This window comes from Gigantopelta aegis, chromosome 3, assembly GCF_016097555.1.
Source record: "Gigantopelta aegis isolate Gae_Host chromosome 3, Gae_host_genome, whole genome shotgun sequence".
Lineage (NCBI taxonomy): Eukaryota > Metazoa > Mollusca > Gastropoda > Neomphalida > Peltospiridae > Gigantopelta > Gigantopelta aegis.
In genome coordinates, this window is record NC_054701.1 from 3,632,491 (window position 1) to 3,655,822 (window position 23,332).

At 36.1% G+C, this 23,332-nt stretch overlaps 2 protein-coding genes across 2 annotated transcripts in view; one reads left to right on the forward strand and one right to left on the reverse strand.

The window, feature by feature from the left end:
• Window positions 1–1,675: 1,675 nt before the first annotated feature.
• Window positions 1,676–19,631, reverse strand: LOC121369436 (ADP-ribosylarginine hydrolase Tri1-like). Its single transcript, XM_041494536.1, has 9 exons — window positions 19,524–19,631; window positions 15,588–15,707; window positions 12,386–12,535; window positions 11,459–11,602; window positions 6,001–6,155; window positions 5,327–5,486; window positions 3,984–4,142; window positions 3,172–3,302; window positions 1,676–2,263 (listed from the first exon to the last, which is right to left on the reverse strand). Exons 1-9 carry the CDS (start codon window positions 19,599–19,601, stop codon window positions 2,206–2,208), a joined length of 1,155 nt encoding a protein of 384 aa, XP_041350470.1. The 5' UTR covers window positions 19,602–19,631; the 3' UTR covers window positions 1,676–2,205.
• A 1,078-nt stretch (window positions 19,632–20,709) lies between these two features.
• The window catches only part of LOC121367405 (dnaJ homolog subfamily C member 2-like), a 30,769-nt gene continuing 28,146 nt past the window's right edge, over window positions 20,710–23,332 (forward strand). The window contains exon 1 of the mRNA XM_041491559.1: window positions 20,710–20,853. Within this exon, the coding sequence (XP_041347493.1) occupies window positions 20,799–20,853 (55 nt within the window). The 5' untranslated portion in view covers window positions 20,710–20,798. The remainder of the gene's footprint in view (window positions 20,854–23,332) is intronic.

Below are 23,332 nucleotides of genomic sequence, written 5' to 3' on the forward strand. Positions count from 1 at the left end.
ATTTTTTCCCATTCTCAGTGTGTTCCTCGTTTCATTCTCGCAGTTCTCAGAAACCTAACTGCATTTAATACAACAAACACTAGATACCGGTAATACTAAACAGTAAACAACAGTACAAGATATGTGTAATGTTTTAAACACTGCACATTCACAACCAGGTATCATTTATGATATGAATCAGCATCAAGTTCATATGCAAGCTTTGCTGTGTGTAGCATATTGGCGAAGTTTTAAAGAATTTTACTGTTTTACACAAAAAATGCAGCTGTCTATATTCTAAACCACAAAACAATACTGAAGACTAAACTTGAGTCCACCTCACTTTATATAACATAATGCGAATACTAGAAAGCATCAATATTATTTTTAAAGCCTTCTTTCAGAAAGCACAAATTTACGTAAATAGGTAAAATGTCTATCAGATCTATATATTTGTAAATAGGCTTCATGCATATGTTTTCTACAATTGTACATTATTCATAATATATATTGTTGATATAAAACTACATACATTTCTAATAAAAATATAAATAGTGAACAGACAAAAATATTCATCACTCCAGCATATATCACAGACAAACTGACCAATACAAAACAACCATTGTAACATTGTTGAGCTGGTGCATGTAAACAACCTGCAGCCACCATCTGTACTAGCTGATTATGATCGACATGAAACATTTTTATAAAACTGCAATAGAAAAAAAACATTTCTAAAATTCAGAGCAATGAAACATTACAACAGGGTTCAAATTTCACCACGGCACAGATGGCAATTGCCCTCCTTACTTGCCATTATGCCTCTAAAATCTTACTGTGTCGACGGTAAGAAAAATATCGCTCTGCCTTTCCTAATTTGCCACCATGCCCTTCGGAATTTTTTTTTTAAACCCAGCATTTTATTATCTAGAAATGATACAAAATGTAACATGAAAAATCACATCTAGCGAAGTCGGGCTGCTTGTTGACACACGAAGTGACAGGTCACTTATACCAGGATGCAAAACAAATGTGGTAAAATGCCCATACAAATAATGTTATTTACAGCAGTTTACGTTGACGACATTTATAAATATATTCTTTATGACTTACACATTAATGGTTTTAAATATCATATTAACCAATATATATGTTCGACTTGGCAAGATGATTAGGATGTTGCGGTCACGAACAAGCTTCATTCTGGCAATCCAGTCCTAAGAGTGGCAGTCATCCTACAGGCGGTGCAGGAAGGATGAAATAGTCTTATGCTGTGACACATTCATTTATTTTAGCCCTAGTACTCAAAATAAATACCAAAAATTATCATATTCATTCAACTTACAATTATTAGTGTACATTGGCTGATTTTTTAATTTTCATAAATTTGTATATACTTTTAATAATGTATATTGGGCATTTAAGGAAAATGTAGCATATATGATACATGTTATTAACTTTGTAAAATACATTGTTATGGCATATATATGTGTGTCAAAAATAAAGTCCAAGACCATAAGATAAAATAATTTTTATCTCAGACACTTGATAGAAAGTAAGTAGACTGCGCGCCCCTCTTTTGAAGGAAAAGTTTGCCTTCGTGCCCCTCCAACTTGTTTTGGTGCCCAAATGTTTTATATTAAAAAAAAGGCAACACTTGTCGTGCCTACCCCCCCCCCCCCCCCCCCCCGTGAAATTCGACCTGTTACAATACTATTGTGAGTATGTTAGCTTTATCACCGTGTGTACGAAGAAGCTACAAACAATATAGTCCATGCATGACATTATCATTTGAACATGCTCGTTGGTTTTGTATCAAACAATATAGTCCATGCATGACATTATCATTTGAACATGCTCGTTGGTTTTGTATCAAACAGTATAGTCCATGCATGACATTATCATTTGAACAAGCTCGTTGGTTTTGTATCAAACAGTATAGTCCATGCATGACATTATCATTTGAACATGCTCGTTGCTTTTGTATCAAACAGTATAGTCCATGCATGACATTATCATTTGAACATGCTCGTTGGTTTTGTATCAAACAGTATAGTCCATGCATGACATTATCATTTGAACATGCTCGTTGGTTTTGTATCAAACAGTATAGTCCATGCATGACATTATCATTTGAACATGCTCGTTGCTTTTGTATCAAACAGTATAGTCCATGCATGACATAATCATTTGAACAAGCTCGTTGGTTTTGTATCTAACAGTTGTTCATACCACAGTTTCACACTTTGGCTTGAATGCACCTCTCTCCATTAAATTTAAATAACTGAAAAAGAAAACACATAAACTTGTATAATTATAAATATTATTTGTTTAAAGTAACTGCGACTTTTTAACAGAATTATGCATTTAACATAGCAAGGTTAACAAACAAGATAAGTCAAAACAGGAACTTATTAGATTATCAGTTACCATGTTGCTGATGTTAAGTAAACTGACACAGCTGGTTACACCCATTTATTTTAAACAAAACTCCAGATAGTTGCTGTAAACAAGTCTAATTAGCAAACTAAGAGAAAGAAAATGTATGTCCATCGAAGAGCAACTTCACACTAATTCACTCTTCAACTGTCTTAGGAATCCATTCAATTAGAAATACTCAAGTATATGCAATCCTCATTAACTGTAGAATAACTAGTAGCATGAAACACGCTAACTTTACCGTTTGTTCCTAGCGTTTCAGTGACATGAAAGGGAAGCAAGGAATTTCTCTAACATTTGGTTATTGCGACATTTGGCGTAGATCAAGAAAAAGGTAAAAAAGCTGACACTTCATAAGCCACTCTTGCCAAACATCAACTTTTCATTGTACTTTCTCATAGGACAGTCCATACCATGACCTTTGATATTACTTGATGTATTTTCTCAGCCCATACCAAGGACTTTGATATTAGTTAATTTTCTATGTATTTTGTCACACAAGAAGTTTATACACCAGACTTTAATATTAGTTAATTTCCTATCCATTTTTTTCACAGACAGGACAGTGCATACCAAGGACTTAGAAATTAGTTAATTTTCTATGCTTTTTCTCACAGGACAGTTCATACCAAAGATATTAGTTGATTTTCTATTAGTTTTCTCAGACAAGACTGCCCACACCAAGGACTGTGATGTTACTTGATATTAATGGAGAACACCTGAGGCAAAGCCAGTGAAAGGTGAAACACGTACCTGTCTATGATGTCGTCCAGCCACAGTCTGTGCATGAGGCTCTCCACCCAGCTGGCCGGAATGGCCTGCAGTCCGAGTTTACAGCCCAACATGGCGCCAGCCAGACTCGCATTGGCGTCCGCGTCACCTCCCTGTGGAGAACCAAAAAAAACTAGAGAAACTGAGACCATGTGGCCAGAATAAAAAGAACAGAAAAGAAAGACAAACAAACACTTAACCTCATCTCTCACCTTGATTGTATTTCACCAAGTACCTATTTGGTGTTGAGCTTTTTTTTAAAATAATTTATACGTCTGAAACTATAAATTTCGGATTCGGATCTATCCAATAGTTTGTCATCTCATGTAAGCATATGACAACTATTGATACCATTTCTTGTAATAATTTATTTTTCATTTATAGCAATACAAAGAACACAATGAATATTTAATAGGATCGTTAAACAAGAATTCCTTCTGATTTCCAGTATCAGGTCATCTTTAATAAATATATAATGTATTAAATGCTTAACTATGGATCTTGTGTACATAAAAAACCCACAATATCTTTAATAAATGATGTATCAAATGCCCTTCTAGGTATCAAAAAAATAAATATCTTGGCTTTGTGGTAATAGTGGGAATCAATGGAAGAAGAAAACTAGAATGAAAGACAAATAAAGTCCGAGTGATCTGTAAGAATCCACTGGGTCACAGCCAATAACTGATTTAAGGATGGCCTTAACTGAACAGCCCTACTAAGAATATTACAAGAACATTTAATGCATTCAAAAAAAATGTTAATCAACTTTGTGAGTGTGTTTACAGCCCCACCTCCATAATGATCTCCTGTATTGCACTTCGGAAGTCCTTCTGTTTGAGCGCCCAAAACCCAGCACCTAACGTCTTGTACGTGTCGTTCATCTTCCCCGGTTCGTCCAGATTCAAGTCTTTCAGTGATGTCGTGTGCAGGACGTTCTTTAACTTCTTAACCTGAAACACAAACCACACGGTCAATATCAACCTGAAACACAAACCACACGGTCAATATCAACCTGAAACACAAACCACATGGTCAATATCAACCTGAAACACAAACCACACGGTCAATATCAACCTGAAACACAAACCACACGGTCAATATCAACCTGAAACACAAACAACACGGTCAATATCAACCTGAAACACAAATAACATGGTCAATATCAACCTGAAACACAAACATCACGGTCAATATCAACCTGAAACACAAACCACACGGTCAATATCAACCTGAAACACAAACAACACGGTCAATATCAATGCGAAAAATGTGAGTAGTTGTTATTCGCATTAATAATATTATAATAAATTTATAAAATAACTGGAGCATAATTCATTGTAGGCAAGACAAGCTAATTGTCTAATAGTCCAGCAAAAACCAACACGATTCATTGCACGTAAATGGGTTTTAGCACGCTAATTCTGAAGTCGACCATTTCTTTGTTTTTACTGTTTAATTTTGCTGCAATTTTGTTGGCATATCTTAGGAAGATATAGTTGTAATGGTACATGTATCCCAATGTTTAGCCAGATTTAGGTAATTATACACTTTAGGTAAATCATTGCTGCAAAGATAGAGACTAAACAGGCTAATTGATGGGCACATTGACATGTTAGTGAGTTCATCTCACTGAAGTCACCTTAACTTAGATTTAACCAAAAGGTACACAGACATGTGTTATTAGGAAAACAATATTTCATAGGGAGGCCACTTGCATTAATTTCATGTCACATTTTAGTCTGCCCACAGTCACTCGCATAATTTAGGGTCGCGTTAATTTCAGGATCTACAGTATTCATTTCATATGGAATATTTTTATCACCTTTAAAAAAAAAAAGCTGGCTTTACCCAACTCCTACTATATGGTTTGTACACTAACAAGTTAAATTTAAAATGTCAAATGACTGATATTAAAAATTAGGGGGGGTGGAGGTTGTTGTTTTTTAAAAATACCAATACCAACTATGGAAAATAAGTTCTGTATTTGTTTAAAAAAAGGAATAATAAAGCACAGTCTAATTAATACTCAGCAGGTTATGTGATTTCGTTTGGATGTATCACAATTTAATAATTTCTTGTTCTATCTGTAAGTCATTCAACAAAGATGAAAAGTGAAACAAAGCCAACCAACTACCTCTTGATATGGTAATCCCAGCAGACATCTCATGCTGTACGAGTACGACTCCTCTATGATGGACTCTATGTCATACTGGCCAGTCTTCTTCAGGTGTTTCGGGTCTTTCTGTAACATGGCCGAGACTGCCACAGACACCGCCACACATGAGGCGTGGCATCTGGTAACACAAAATACAAGGATGTTCATATTTATAGACAGTAAGAACTACATTTAAAATATTCATATTAAAAACATTTATGACATGTATATGGTAAAAATACTCTAAAAACATAACCTGTGTGTTGTAGGCATTTTAAGTCACTATAAACATTCAGCATAAATATACAAGTAGATTTTGAAAAAATCCTACTTAAAAATAAGTGCATTAGGAATGTCTGCATTTTAACTGTGTAATGTATTTTAAGACGTTTAAAGGTATATATTCCTAACACAACACTGTACAGTATTTCTGTTTGACACTGTTTGTTGCTTGTAATGTTCACTTCTCTACATCAGGTATCTTTTTGGTGATCCTAACGTCTACAGATTCACAATCTCAATGATACAAGATTTTGCAGATATTAAAATATCTTAAGTAACATAATTTTTGCCAAGGTAACCAACTGTTTGACAGTCATGTTTTAGAAGTAATAGTAAAGACACACGAAGAGCGTCACTAGAACAAGATCTACCTCGGGTCAGCGTCCGTGACAGAGCAAACGTCCAGCGAGTTCTTGATGACCTTTCCCAGGATGTTGTAGTAGTGAACGCCCATCAGCGGCGCCCGTGACAGGGCGCAGTTTGTCGAGTGTTCACACCGCGAGTTTCTCCACACAATTTCAGCAGCCTGTAAATAATGTACACTGTGTCAGGTGGCTCACCACATTCTATACATGCATCACACGAAGAGGAAAGTGAGTCAGGTGGCTCACCACATTCTATACATGCATCACACAAAGAGGAAAGTGTGTCAGGTGGCTCACCACATTCTATACATGCATCACACGAAGAGGAAAGTGTGTCAGGTGGCTCACCACATTCTATACATGCATCACACGAAGAGGAAAGTGAGTCAGGTGGCTCACCACATTCTATACATGCATCACACGAAGAGGAAAGTGAGTCAGGTGGCTCACCACATTCTATACATGCATCACACGAAGAGGAAAGTGTGTCAGGTGGCTCACCACATTCTATACATGCATCACACGAAAAGTGTGTCAGGTGGCTCACCACATTCTATACATGTATCAGACAAAGAGGAAACTGTGTCAGGTGACTCACCACATTCTATACATGCATCACACGAAAAGTGTGTCAGGTGGCTCACCACATTCTATACATGCATCACACGAAAAGTGTGTCAGGTGGCTCACCACATTCTATACATGCATCACACGAAAAGTGTGTCAGGTGGCTCACCACATTCTATACATGCATCACACGAAAAGTGTGTCAGGTGGCTCACCACATTCTATACATGCATCACACGAAAAGTGTGTCAGGTGGCTCACCACATTCTATACATGCATCACACGAAAAGTGTGTCAGGTGGCTCACCACATTCTATACATGCATCACACGAAAAGTGTGTCAGGTGGCTCACCACATTCTATACATGCATCACACGAAAAGTGTGTCAGGTGGCTCACCACATTCTATACATGCATCACACGAAAAGTGTGTCAGGTGGCTCACCACATTCTATACATGCATCACACGAAAAGTGTGTCAGGTGGCTCACCACATTCTATACATGTATCAGACAAAGAGGAAAGTGTCCGGTGGCTCACCACATTCCATACATGCATCACACGAAAAGTGTGTCAGGTGGCTCACCACATTCTATACATGTATCAGACAGAGGAAAGTGTCAGGTGGCTCACCACATTCTATACATGCATCACACAAAAAGTGTGTCAGGTGGCTCACCACATTCTATACATGTATCAGACAAAGAGGAAAGTGTGTCAGGTGGCTCACCACATTCTATACATGCATCACACGAAGAGGAAAGTGTGTCAGGTGGCTCACCACATTCTATACATGCATCACACGAAGAGAAAAGTGCGTCAGGTGGCTCACCACATTCTATATATATGCATCACACAAAAGGTGTGTCAGATGACTCACCACTTTCTATACATGCATCAGACGAAGAGGAAAGTGTGTCAGGTGGTTCACCACATTCTATACATGCATCACACGAAGAGGAAAGTGTGTCAGGTGGCTCACCACATTCTATACATGCATCACACGAAGAGGTAAGTGTGTCAGGTGGCTCACCACATTCTACATATGCATCAGACGAAGACGAAAGTGTGTCAGGTTACTCACCACATTCTATAGAAGCATCACACGAAGAGGAAAGTGTGTCAGGTGGCTCACCACATTCTAGACATGTATCAGACGAAGAGGAAAGTGTGTCAGGTGACTCACCACATTCTATACATGCATCACACGAAGAGGAAAGTGTGTCAGGTGACTCACCACATTCTATACATGCATCACACGAAGAGGAAAGTGTGTCAGGTGACTCACCACATTCTATACATGCATCACACGAAGAGGAAAGTGTGTCAGGTGGCTCACCACATTCTATACATGCATCACACGAAGAGGAAAGTGTGTCAGGTGGCTCACCACATTCTATACATGCATCACACGAAGAGGAAAGTGTGTCAGGTGGCTCACCACATTCTATACATGCATCACACGAAGAGGAAAGTGTGTCAGGTGGCTCACCACATTCTATACATGCATCACACGAAGAGGAAAGTGTGTCAGGTGGCTCACCACATTCTATACATGCATCACACGAAGAGGAAAGTGTGTCAGGTGACTCACCACATTCTATACATGCATCACACGAAGAGGAAAGTGTGTCAGGTGACTCACCACATTCTATACATGCATCACACGAAGAGGAAAGTGTGTCAGGTGACTCACCACATTCTATACATGCATCACACGAAGAGGAAAGTGTGTCAGGTGACTCACCACATTCTATACATGCATCACACGAAGAGGAAAGTGTGTCAGGTGACTCACCACATTCTATACATGCATCACACGAAGAGGAAAGTGTGTCAGGTGGCTCACCACATTCTATACATGCATCACACGAAGAGGAAAGTGTGTCAGGTGGCTCATCACATTCTATAGAAGCATCACACGAAGAGGAAAGTGTGTCAGGTGACTCACCACATTCTATACATGCATCACACGAAGAGGAAAGTGTGTCAGGTGACTCACCACATTCTATACATGCATCACACGAAGAGGAAAGTGTGTCAGGTGACTCACCACATTCTATACATGCATCACACGAAGAGGAAAGTGTGTCAGGTGACTCACCACATTCTATACATGCATCACACGAAGAGGAAAGTGTGTCAGGTGGCTCACCACATTCTATACATGCATCACACGAAGAGGAAAGTGTGTCAGGTGGCTCACCACATTCTATAGAAGCATCACACGAAGAGGAAAGTGTGTCAGGTGGCTCACCACATTCTATACATGCATCACACGAAGAGGAAAGTGTGTCAGGTGGCTCACCACATTCTATACATGCATCACACGAAGAGGAAAGTGTGTCAGGTGGCTCACCACATTCTATACATGCATCACACGAAGAGGAAAGTGTGTCAGGTGGCTCACCACATTCTATACATGCATCACACGAAGAGGAAAGTGTGTCAGGTGGCTCACCACATTCTATACATGCATCACACGAAGAGGAAAGTGTGTCAGGTGGCTCACCACATTCTATACATGCATCACACGAAGAGGAAAGTGTGTCAGGTGGCTCACCACATTCTATACATGCATCACACGAAGAGGAAAGTGTGTCAGGTGGCTCACCACATTCTATAGAAGCATCACACGAAGAGGAAAGTGTGTCAGGTGACTCACCACATTCTATACATGCATCACACGAAGAGGAAAGTGTGTCAGGTGGCTCACCACATTCTATACATGCATCACACGAAGAGGAAAGTGTGTCAGGTGACTCACCACATTCTATACATGCATCACACGAAGAGGAAAGTGTGTCAGGTGGCTCACCACATTCTATACATGCATCACACGAAGAGGAAAGTGTGTCAGGTGGCTCACCACATTCTATACATGCATCACACGAAGAGGAAAGTGTGTCAGGTGGCTCACCACATTCTATACATGCATCACACGAAGAGGAAAGTGTGTCAGGTGGCTCACCACATTCTATACATGCATCACACGAAGAGGAAAGTGTGTCAGGTGACTCACCACATTCTATACATGCATCACACGAAGAGGAAAGTGTGTCAGGTGACTCACCACATTCTATACATGCATCACACGAAGAGGAAAGTGTGTCAGGTGGCTCACCACATTCTATACATGCATCACACGAAGAGGAAAGTGTGTCAGGTGGCTCACCACATTCTATACATGCATCACACGAAGAGGAAAGTGTGTCAGGTGGCTCACCACATTCTATACATGCATCACACGAAGAGGAAAGTGTGTCAGGTGGCTCACCACATTCTATACATGCATCACACGAAGAGGAAAGTGTGTCAGGTGACTCACCACATTCTATACATGCATCACACGAAGAGGAAAGTGTGTCAGGTGACTCACCACATTCTATACATGCATCACACGAAGAGGAAAGTGTGTCAGGTGACTCACCACATTCTATACATGCATCACACGAAGAGGAAAGTGTGTCAGGTGACTCACCACATTCTATACATGCATCACACGAAGAGGAAAGTGTGTCAGGTGGCTCACCACATTCTATACATGCATCACACGAAGAGGAAAGTATGTCAGGTGGCTCACCACATTCTATAGAAGCATCACACGAAGAGGAAAGTGTGTCAGGTGACTCACCACATTCTATACATGCATCACACGAAGAGGAAAGTGTGTCAGGTGGCTCACCACATTCTATACATGCATCACACGAAGAGGAAAGTGTGTCAGGTGGCTCACCACATTCTATACATGCATCACACGAAGAGGAAAGTGTGTCAGGTGGCTCACCACATTCTATACATGCATCACACGAAGAGGAAAGTGTGTCAGGTGGCTCACCACATTCTATACATGCATCACACGAAGAGGAAAGTGTGTCAGGTGGCTCACCACATTCTATACATGCATCACACGAAGAGGAAAGTGTGTCAGGTGGCTCACCACATTCTATACATGCATCACACGAAGAGGAAAGTGTGTCAGGTGGCTCACCACATTCTATACATGCATCACACGAAGAGGTAAGTGTGTCAGGTGGCTCACCACATTCTACATATGCATCAGACGAAGACGAAAGTGTGTCAGGTTACTCACCACATTCTATAGAAGCATCACACGAAGAGGAAAGTGTGTCAGGTGGCTCACCACATTCTAGACATGTATCAGACGAAGAGGAAAGTGTGTCAGGTGACTCACCACATTCTATACATGCATCACACGAAGAGGAAAGTGTGTCAGGTGACTCACCACATTCTATACATGCATCACACGAAGAGGAAAGTGTGTCAGGTGACTCACCACATTCTATACATGCATCACACGAAGAGGAAAGTGTGTCAGGTGACTCACCACATTCTATACATGCATCACACGAAGAGGAAAGTGTGTCAGGTGGCTCACCACATTCTATACATGCATCACACGAAGAGGAAAGTGTGTCAGGTGGCTGTTAAAACATTTTCTAAAAGTTGTTCTACAATAAATTTAAACGTAATTTGGTTTTTTTTAGTACCCACTGCCTACAAAATAAAATATTACTTGAACCACAAAAGGAAAGAAGCAGTGGACCTAGTGAGAATAAACTAATAATTACGCTGTCACCCGCCCACCTCAATATACGGATCAATTGTGGACCATTGTGGACAATAGTTTCCTCCCATGTATATCTACAGCCTCAGACATATACATTTTTTTAATTACTTATAAATTGAACATTAGACGAAATGCAAATCAGGGTTATGATTAGTTTGTTTTTACTTGATTATAAATGCTCACTTGTGTGAAATGATAAACAGTATATGAACCTACACTTCTTTCAGAAAAGACAAATATATAATGTTACAGCTGGAAATGATATTTGTGTTTCTCTTGGTGTATAGTATATCATGTGGATGTTACCTTTTGTGGTTTTTCAGAGAATTGTGGGTGAGCAAGAACACTCTTAGTAAAACTGCACAAGCCAACACCAGACGTATCTGCAAGTTCAGGGAAACCATGTTCAGACCATTCCATCAAACGTTTCGCTAAATCTTCAGGCACAACCTACAACGAAAAACATCAAAACCGTATTATTTTTACTCCAGAACACCAATAAAACGAGAAAGGATAAAACTCTGTGATGAAACAGACATGAATAATCTGACCACAAACTTTATAAAACAGAGGTACAAAAGACTGAAAGTATGAAAGTTAAGTTCAAAAAGAAAGAAAAAAAATAAATTTGATAATAGTTGAAAGATAGGAGTTGCCAGATCGGCAAGAAAAAAAAGATAAAATTCGAAGTTGAGAAAAGAAAGGGGGCAGTTAGTTAAAAAAAAACGTCAATATTGTTTTTGGTACCAGGTATGACCATTTTAAAACAAACTGTTATGTGTTTAGTAGTAAGAGATAAATCAGTGTACTATCCTTCAATCTGCCCAGTAAACTGAAACTAGACAAGAGTTGGAGCCAATATGTAGTGCTTACAAGTTCACCACCTACACGGCTATACATCTCACAAATTGGGGCATAACACGGCTGTGTTATGTTCTTAGCACACTAGGGTTGTTTTTTAGTGCAGTAAGATTAATGGCTGATAAAAAAGGTTTTAGATATTCGCAAATGCATTTCAGGTTATTTTAATATAATTAAAACCTAACATGTCAGTGGTTTTGAGATGAAATATTTTGAGGTCAGCATGCTTGTACTTAATTTGTGCTAGCTTATTCTTGGCATACTTATTTTGGACACAACATTCAACTTTGATGCACTCTAAAGCCCTGCCATTAATGGCATAACCAGTAGACTTGTGAGTAAAGAGTGAAAACAGGAATTGTGATGACAAACCTTTCCCCGGTTAGTGATGAGAGACTGAGCGGTCAGCACCATGAGGTCAGTCTCTTCCGTCCAGTCGTACACCGCCCACTTCCGCCGGTGAGCATCTTGCAGCAACTTCTTGTGGACCAGTTCCAGTTTATTACACACTTTCCCATAGATCTGTCAACAACAAATAGATTTATTACACACTTTCTTATAGATCTGTCAACAACTAATATATATTTATTACACACTTTCTTATAGATCTGGCAACAACTAATATATATTTATTACACACTTTTTTATAGATCTGGCAACAACTAATATATATTTATTACACACTTTCTTATAGATCTGGCAACAACTAATATATATTTATTACACACTTTCTTATAGATCTGGCAACAACTAATATATATTTATTACACACTTTCTTATAGATCTGGCAATAACTAATATATATTTATTACATACTTTCTTATAGATCTGGCAATAACAAATATATATTTATTACACTGTCTTATAGATCTGTCAACAACAAATATATATTTATTACACACTTTCTTATAGATCTGTCTACAACTAATATATATTTATTACACTTTCTTATAGATCTGGCAACAACTAATATATATTTATTACACACTTTCTTATAGATCTGGCAACAACTAATATATATTTATTACACTTTCTTATAGATCTGGCAACAACAAATATATATTTATTACACACTTTCTTATAGATCTGTCAACAACAAATATATATTTATTACACACTTTCTTATAGATCTGGCAACAACTAATATATATTTATTACACTTTCTTATAGATCTGGCAACTAATATATATTTATTACACACTTTCTTATAGATCTGTCAACAACAAATATATATTTATTACACACTTTCTTATAGATCTGGCAACAACTAATATATATTTATTACACAATTTCTTATAGATCTGGCAATAACAAATATATATTTATTACACTGTCTTATAGATCTGGCAACAACTAATATATATTTATTACACACTTTCCAATAGATCTGGCAACAACTAATATATATTTATTACACTTTCTTATATATCTGGCAACAACTAATATATATTTATTACACTTTCTTATAGATCTGGCAACAACTAATATATATTTATTACACACTTTCTTATAGATCTGGCAACAACTAATATATATTTATTACACTTTCTTATAAATCTGGCAACAACTAATATATATTTATTACACACTTTCTTATAGATCTGGCAACAACTAATATATATTTATTACACTTTCTTATAAATCTGGCAACAACTAATATATATTTATTACACACTTTCTTATAGATCTGGCAACAACTAATATATATTTATTACACACTTTCTTATAGATCTGGCAACAACTAATATATATTTATTACACTTTCTTATAGATCTGGCAACAACTAATATATATTTATTACACACTTTCTTATAGATCTGTCTACAACTAATATATATTTATTACACACTTTCTTATAGATCTGGCAACAACTAATATATATTTATTACACATTTTCTTATAGATCTGGCAACAACTAATATATATTTATTACACACTTTCTTATAGATCTGGCAACAACTAATATATATTTATTACACACTTTCTTATAGATCTGGCAACAACTAATATATATTTATTACACACTTTCTTATAGATCTGTCTACAACTAATATATATTTATTACACTTTCTTATAGATCTGGCAACAACTAATATATATTTATTACACACTTTCTTATAGATCTGCCAACAACTAATATATATTTATTACACACTTTCTTATAGATCTGTCTACAACTAATATATATTTATTACACTTTCTTATAGATCTGGCAACAACTAATATATATTTATTACACACTTTCTTATAGATCTGGCAACAACTAATATATATTTATTACACACTTTCTTATAGATCTGGCAACAACTAATATATATTTATTACACTTTCTTATAGATCTGGCAACAACTAATATATATTTATTACACACTTTCTTATAAATCTGTCTACAACTAATATATATTTATTACACTTTCTTATAGATCTGGCAACAACTAATATATATTTATTACACTTTCTTATAGATCTGGCAACAACTAATATATATTTATTACACACTTTCTTATAGATCTGGCAACAATTAATATATATTTATTACACACTTTCTTATAGATCTGGCAACAACTAATATATATTTATTACACACTTTCTTATAGATTTGGCAACAACTAATATATATTTATTACACTTTCTTATAGATCTGGCAACAACTAATATATATTTATTACACACTTTCTTATAGATCTGGCAACAACTAATATATATTTATTACACACTTTCTTATAGATCTGGCAACAACTAATATATATTTATTACACTTTCTTATAGATCTGGCAACAACTAATATATATTTATTACACACTTTCTTATAAATCTGGCAACAACTAATATATATTTATTACACTTTCTTATAGATCTGGCAACAACTAATATATATTTATTACACTTTCTTATAGATCTGGCAACAACTAATATATATTTATTACACTTTCTTATAGATCTGGCAACAACTAATATATATTTATTACACACTTTCTTATAGATCTGGCAACAACTAATATATATTTATTACACACTTTCTTATAGATCTGGCAACAACTAATATATATTTATTACACACTTTCTTATAGATCTGGCAACAACTAATATATATTTATTACACTTTCTTATAGATCTGGCAACAACTAATATATATTTATTACACACTTTCTTATAGATCTGGCAACAACTAATATATATTTATTACACACTTTCTTATAGATCTGGCAACAACTAATATATATTTATTACACACTTTCTTATAGATCTGGCAACAACTAATATATATTTATTACACTGTCTTATAGATCTGTCAACAACAAATATATATTTATTACACACTGTCTTATAGATCTGGCAACAACTAATATATATTTATTACACACTTTCTTATAGATCTGGCAACAACTAATATATATTTATTACACACTGTCTTATAGATCTGGCAACAACTAATATATATTTATTACACACTTTCTTATAGATCTGGCAACAACTAATATATATTTATTACACACTTTCTTATAGATCTGTCAACAACTAATATATATTTATTACACTTTCCCATAGATCTAAAACATTTGTTTATGTATACCTTTTTCGCTTCCTCTTTTGATAATGACTCGGTGAGTAGACCCAATGCATCACCAATGCATCCACCATATAAAATTGCATAGATTCTGTCGTAAACTTGACCAGCCCTCTTCACAGCAACCTAAAGCAAAAACCACAGCATACAATAATGATCAACATCATGGAAATGGGGAAAATATCCACCCGGTACTCCTACTCTTATCAGTATAAAGAGATAACCGCACCATAACCATCGACTTCGGTGAAACCTGCTAAGACAAAAAGGGTGTAGGCTGCCATTTTACTTGTTTATGGAATACTCTCTAAGAGGGGTTCACGAAAGGATGTGATGTAATCTAACAACATCATGACATCATATTAATTACGTCACATACTTCGGAGGTGTTGACCTTTCTTAAAGTGTATTCTATAAAAAATCAAAATGGCAGACAACGAAACATTACATTCTTTTTGTCCTAGGAGATCTCAGCGAAGTCGATATAAGTGACAGGGTTACATGTTGAATCTTTGCCAATGGTATGTTTTTTTTACAATTTCTGTCTGGACAAAATGTGGGGGAAATCTAACACTAAAGTCCGAACCAGTGTTAACAACTATGATAAATTACTCCCGAAATTTAAGATTTCCCCCACATTTTGTCCAGACACAAATCGTGAAAAAAACCCATTACAGTGACACAAATTCCACATATGAGACTGTAACGATGTCATTAATATCAACTTTGCTGAAATGGCAAAGGCAAAATACATGCAATTTTCTGCTATCTTCCATTTTGCTTGTTTATGGAATACTCTTCAAGTGGTATGGGTCAATATGATTTAGCATAGCACGCCCTATTACTGCAGGGCTTATACAAAAATGGGATTCCAAATTATAAAAACATTTGTCTAACCTAACGATTTTTTTGGCTGTTTTGTTATTCATGCTTTCATGCATATAGTGAAATAATTTTTAGATTAATTTCCAGTAAGAATGTACCAGTTTTGATGGGAGTGACGTACATACACAAAGGGAAGGAACTCTCAGTTACCGCCGGTGTTATTATTGTTTAGTATGGAGGCCCGTTATGGACAAAATGTTAATAAATGCTACCTTACTAGTGAGCGTGAACATCAAGCAAGTCCTGGCCTGGTGCTCATAAAACTTTTAGAGTCTAGACTCGCGACTTTAATAGGGTCTGAGACAGTCACGTCATGGCAACGCCATACAAGTTGTATGCATGTGATGTCATTTGAGATGGAGTCTGGACTCTAAATTCTAGTGATCACCTTTATCACATTATACCCACTTGACACATTCTCTGTGTGCTGGTAGAGAAAACTGTTTACCAATTATACAGCATTTCGTATTCCTCTAAATCAGACCCTTCACTTTCCTCATGTGAAATTGAATTGCTTTCAGTGAGGTGGATGTTTTTGTGTTCTTTCCAATTATCACCTTTTCAGTGCTTTGTTTATTTTATTTTTATTTTATTTATTTTTTAAATATTATTATCAGTACCCCTTATTATTTATATTTGAGTTCAGTTTATAAATTTTAACAATATGTTTAAAGTAACAAATATTTTGATGCTCTCGCTCATTCTCTAAGGGATTCAGTCAACCAACAATGTATGACGTTACAGATTTGTGTTAATATTATATGGCCTTTATGCGCCTCCATACAAGCCGTAAGACGTCATTACAAAATACTTCGGCTGGTCAGCTGACAAACCCAAATAGCAGACAATAGGTCTGGAACATGTAGAAAGTTGGAGAGTGAATTGGAAGGAAATAATAAACACCTTTGCAAGAGGGGGGATCAATTAGGGCAGTGACCCCAGTATTCGACCAGCACCCAGTATTCCACCAGTGTATTTAATTAATTACCATACTCGTTTAAACTGAATAGTATATAGATTTTCCCAACGTATTTTGAACATACGCGACAGGGTGAACATTCTTTCTTCCGAAAACGCAATAGCAGATGATAACCATGTGAATGAACGTAAGTAGATATTCATCAGCTAGAGTGATAATATGAACGTCGGCCATTTTTATAGCATGCTATTACACCATTCAACATCCCGTGAACATTTGCAATACTTTTAATCCATTTGGAATCTTTGAAAATGTCTTTAATTTTTTTTTTTTTATAATCGAATGGTGCTGGCAATGCAATGTGACCTCAATCATTATAATTTTGATCATGTGACCACGTGATCCAATAATGACATATGATAGAGACGGCTGCCCCAGTATTCGACCAATAGAAAAGCTTGAGGATACATTTCCAAAATAAACTCCCAAGAACCACAAATTTACTACATTTGTCTTTTGGTGCTGTTTGTCAGGACGTACACAATTATTTTTTCTTTTATTTTCAGTCTAATATCATTATTTGTAAACTGAGATAGGACCAAAGAGACTGTTCAAACTTCAAAGTTTAGTTTTATTACTTAATTAGAAAGTGGTCGAATACTGGGTCAGCTGGTCAAATACTGCATACTGTTCCTTGCAGCACTCAAACCTACTCTAGTCGGCATATACTGCATGAACAAAACTTGGGTCTATTCAATGAATAGCATTGCCAGTAAGTATTTACGAAGAAAAACAAATATTAGCAAATGTCAATAAAATGAACATGTTATAATCCTTTCTTTCTTAAAGGGACACACCCTAGTTACGGCTAGTTGTTAACCATTACGGCGTTGTTTTTTGCTATTAAACCCATTTTTTCACAAATAAAATTACACTTTACTTACCGTTTATTATTTAGAATATACATTTCCATTCACCTGAAGTGTTTTTTGGTAATCCTGGTGTTTGTAATACCACAAAATGCATTTTTCGTATTTCTGAAAAACTCACGCGCGTCTGAGAAAAAAACGTTGAGCAGACAAGGTCTAATCTATTTTTAAAGGGGATATTTCCATTTCAATGTCACAGACGTTGGTATACCACGTGACCGTTATCATTTTGGTTCGGTTTGTGTTCTCGTGCACGGTTCGTGGAATCAACATCCGATTTGTTGTTCATTTGTGAGATTTTTCTTCACAGTTCGTGAACATTTTCAGTAACAATAAAGTTCAGACAAGTAAGTATCTCAATACAAAACGTTACAAACCCGTAAAACCAATAATTTTGCTAAGTCTTACGATATCTGGAGAGGGGATACAACCAGGACAGAACAGTTGGAACATGTCCAGGAGAGGTGAAAAGAACGCACCCCAAATCTGTGAAATTTGTCGTGACATAGGCATTGTTGTGCTTCAAGCAACATCTACCGGTGACATCAGAATACAAAGTTTCAAAATTATTTCAAGCAATTGGGACATGGGGATTCCCATGGTATGTATCGATATAAAACCTGCTTTTTCACTCCATTTGATAAAAACGTGATCTAAGTGTGTTACAGGTTTGTAGATTAACCAAATTATAATTTATTTTCGCTGGATGGAACTAGGGTGTGTGGCTTTAAGTGGTCGAATACTGGGGTCGTTGCCCTACTATTTCAAGGTTTGTGAAAATGGTGCATGATTTATATGTTTTTAACTTACAAGAGAACAGAATATATCACAATGATTTGTTCGTATTTGTCAAAAACATACTTCCTTCTATTTGCATCTGTCAACAAACGCTAGATGACATGCTTCTGATTGTCACATAAGGAGGCTTGATATGGAGGCTTTATCTTATTATTTTTGATAAGTTTGAAAATAAATATTGTTGGCCCTAACCCTAGTTATATTTAACTCCAACTTTAACCCTAAACTTAACATTAACTTTAAGTGACAGCTTTAACTTAAACTTAAAGTTTAAGAATTACTGAATTATCTGCTCTTGGCTTGTGCCGTACTGATCAAATATCCATGCAGCCCACATATTTAATTCACTTAATTTCAAATTAAAGCTCATTAATTACATCTATTTATTACAAATACGTGTCATTTAATCACCTGGTACGGTTGAGGATATTTATAACCAATTCTCTTTTTCAATTTCGCGCGATGAACGCGACTTGGAACTGTAGCCATTTTCAATTGGTTGTTTAACAAACATCTGGGTCGATCGAGACTTCAGCAGTGTGATACATGTGAACAAACAAAAACATATTGTGATAAAGCTTTTAAGAGAACCATGAAGTGGGATCATTTAAATTATTTATGCGCGCGTCCATTTCTGAGAAAAAAAAAACAACAACAAAACATTCACAGTATATAAACAGTTCAAGTAACGTTTTAGGCGTGAACAGTTTTTTTGATGGAATTACACCAAAAATGACCGGTGCTCATCCTAATTTTTCTAAAAGTTTGTTTAGTTTAACAAGTCATCATTTAATTCTGACATGTAGTCTTCTGAGAAAACCTGCTATATTTTCCCATAAGTAAACAAAATCTTTTATATGCGTTTTCCCATAGACAGCACAGCACATGCCAAAGACTTGGCTATACCTGTCATAATTATACCAGTAATAATGACTGGTTATGATGTCCAGAATATATTTTATTTTTATCTAAATTTGTAATCTTTCGCTACTTCTCATTCGAACTATTAGAAGTATTTACTCATGGTTTGGTCTTAATTACAGATCTATGTAATTAGACATCTGAGTAACTTATAAATATATGAACTGAAGTGTTTCAAATAGTTTGTTTTATAATAAAGTTTGTTTTGTTGATTGGCACATTAATTGATTAGTCATCAAGTTCAATTATATTAATCATTGCTTTTGCATGTCAACAATGTTGTAAGTTCTGTGATATGTAGTCTTCAGTTAAAAATCTCACTACGATTTGTCATTGGCAGTGCACTTTTCCACAGATAGTGCAGCATATACCACAACCTTTAATATATTGGTCATGGGCACTGGTAGGGATGGGAAAAAAGCTAACGGGTCCACTGAGAAGGTTCAATCCTATGACCTAGCTAAACTTGTATGTTGGCTTTAAGACGTCTACTGACAGAGCTAAACTTGTATGTTGACATATAGTCTCATTAGTTTATTTTTTTATTACATACATACATACACACACAAACACACACACACAAATACACACTCACGCACTAAAATACACTAGATGTTGTTTGCAATATAATATTATGTGTTTGAAGCGCAATAAAGTTAGGAAATCGGTAGCTAAACTCACATGGTATTTATGATAAATTCCATTTTATTTCCTAACAGTTAATCCGAGAAGGTATTATTATTGATTCCAAACAGCGATACTGTAATGTTGCCTCGTGTAACAGATGAAGATGTAACTGTTGTATTTGAAAAAATAACTGGTAAGGTTACATCATTTATTCGTATAAGGTAACTATTCCCGGTGTTGTATTTTCGTCAGTACTCTAATCTCGATATTTGTCAGTTTATCACACTCACAGTTTACGCACACGCATGCATTCAAACACACAACCCCTGAAATTAAGAAAATTACCACGGCAAAAAATTTGCCTTGGAAAAATAGTGCCCACGACATTTTATACGGCAATTTTTCCGTTAATATGTTTGCAACTCTGGATTGTAAGGAAATTTTAATGATAAATTTGTTATTTGTGTTGTTTGCCAATAAGCTGGTAAGATTAATTTATACCAGTCACGGTATTTGTTGACGGAAAAATATCCGCCGGGTCCCCCCTTCCCCTAACCCTAACCCTAACCTTAACTCCCAACCCTAACCCCAACCCTAGCCCCAACCCCAACCATAACCCCAACCCCAACCCCAACCCTAACCCCAACCCCAACCCCAACCCCAACCCTAACCCTCAACCCTCAAAATAATAATGGAGGGGACCGGGTGGATATTATACCCCTCAACCCTCAACCCTAACTAAAAATAATAATGGAGGGGACCGGGCGGATATTATACCGTTTGGTTATCATATTTTTGTGTGTTGGTAGACTTTGAGAAAAGACATACTCCTTATTTTGTTTTTATTGCTTACATAAAATATAACTTTTATTGTGTCTATCAAACATACAAATGGATACAGATATTGGACAAAATAGAGGCTGTTAAAAATACTGTTATATTACGTTATGGTAACTGTCGTAAATGTTTCGTCAATTGCTTTTTCGTACACAATGCGGCTTGTTTTCTTTGATGTCCAGTGTGCAGACTGATCGTTGTTTTTTTGTGTGGAAAAAAGTGCATTTGGAAATAGCGGAGATAGGTGCTGGAAAATAAAGAGGGGCGCTCAAAAATAAAGGAGTGCGGGGAACATGAAAGGAGGGCGGCAAAATGGAATAACGGGGTGGGGCGCCCCGCTTAAATGGAGCAGCGAGAACACTGTATATGATGTGCCAGTTCAATCTTTTATCTTTTAAATTTAATTATATTACATCAAAGTGTCAGAATATATTTAATTCGATATAGAATTTGGAAAAATATCCGCCCAGTCTCCCCCTCCCCTAACCCTAACCCTAAGCCTCGCCCTAACCCTAACTAAAAGGAGGGGGGAGATCGGGAGCATATTATACCCTCCTTTGAAATCCAAGTAAGCCACTCGGCACCCAGCGTTAAAAATTAACATAAAAATCAGCAGGGCCAGTTGAAGAAAAATCGTACTGGCCCTTCTCAAATTCAACTAGCCCTCCAAGTATCACACTGAAATTCATATAATTCATATAAAAACATGTTATTAAGTTTTAAACCCATACCAACTCAAATAAAAGAAAAATTTAAAAAGAAATCAAGTATAAATAAAAAGGCTACTTTACAGAGTACCATTAAATTATAAATATTAAATCTAATTTTTATACAGGGTGAAGGCAAAATGCTAGAAATAGAACAGCCAAGGTATGCTGCTTGACTTGCATTGTCTCTTAAGTAAAAGATAACGCAGTACAAAGATACTAAAGGTAGAACTGCGCGTGCTTTAATAAACTAGTCTGAGAATGTCAGTCCTTGTGGCGATGCAAGAGGGATGGAATAAACTTTGTGGCGATGCAAGAAGGGTGACATCCCCCAGTAAATGATTTCTTCGAGAGTGGCTTTTCTCTTATAGATAAGGCACTAGATAGAGATCCATAGAATCAGCCATTATTTTTCCAAATGCCCATTCGATTCTGCATTGTGTAGAGATATGGCCCTTGTCATGTATTACGCTTTTCTCGTTCAGATTACCTTGGATGTTCCATCAATTGCCTTAAAACCTGTGTCAGAACAAAAAAGAGTTAACATATATATATGCAGTTTGATGGTAATTTGTAAATAATTTTTGTTTTAATTTACACTGAACTTTTACCCCAATAAAATGTTATTTGAGATGGTATGGGTTTAAAATGTAACAAATTAATATATGTTTTATATCAATGTTATCTTTATTCATTATTTTGGCACTGTAAAAATATAGAAAATGTTCTGTCTTCTGCTGCCAGATCTGTAATGTTTTGTCACATTCGATTCAGTTTTAACGTGTTTCTTTTTCAACTGGTACCATACTCGCGAGACCCTAAAATCGGACTTGGGTGGTTCAAATGTATTTAAAAACATAAACTGATTTTCATTTTCATTTTTGATATATGATACTTTTACAGGGCACAATATTTCACAAAAACTGTTGTTCTGTTCGCAATGAAAGTGTAAGTCAGTTTATGTTTTTAAATACATTTGAACCACCAATGTAGCACAGAACTGTAGTACAAATTTTTTAGGATTAGGTAGGCCTAACACATAGGTTATGAGAACTATATTCACGTGAACTGACTTACGGTTACATATAATTTTAAAACATTGTCCCCTGCTTTAAATTTTAGAATGTA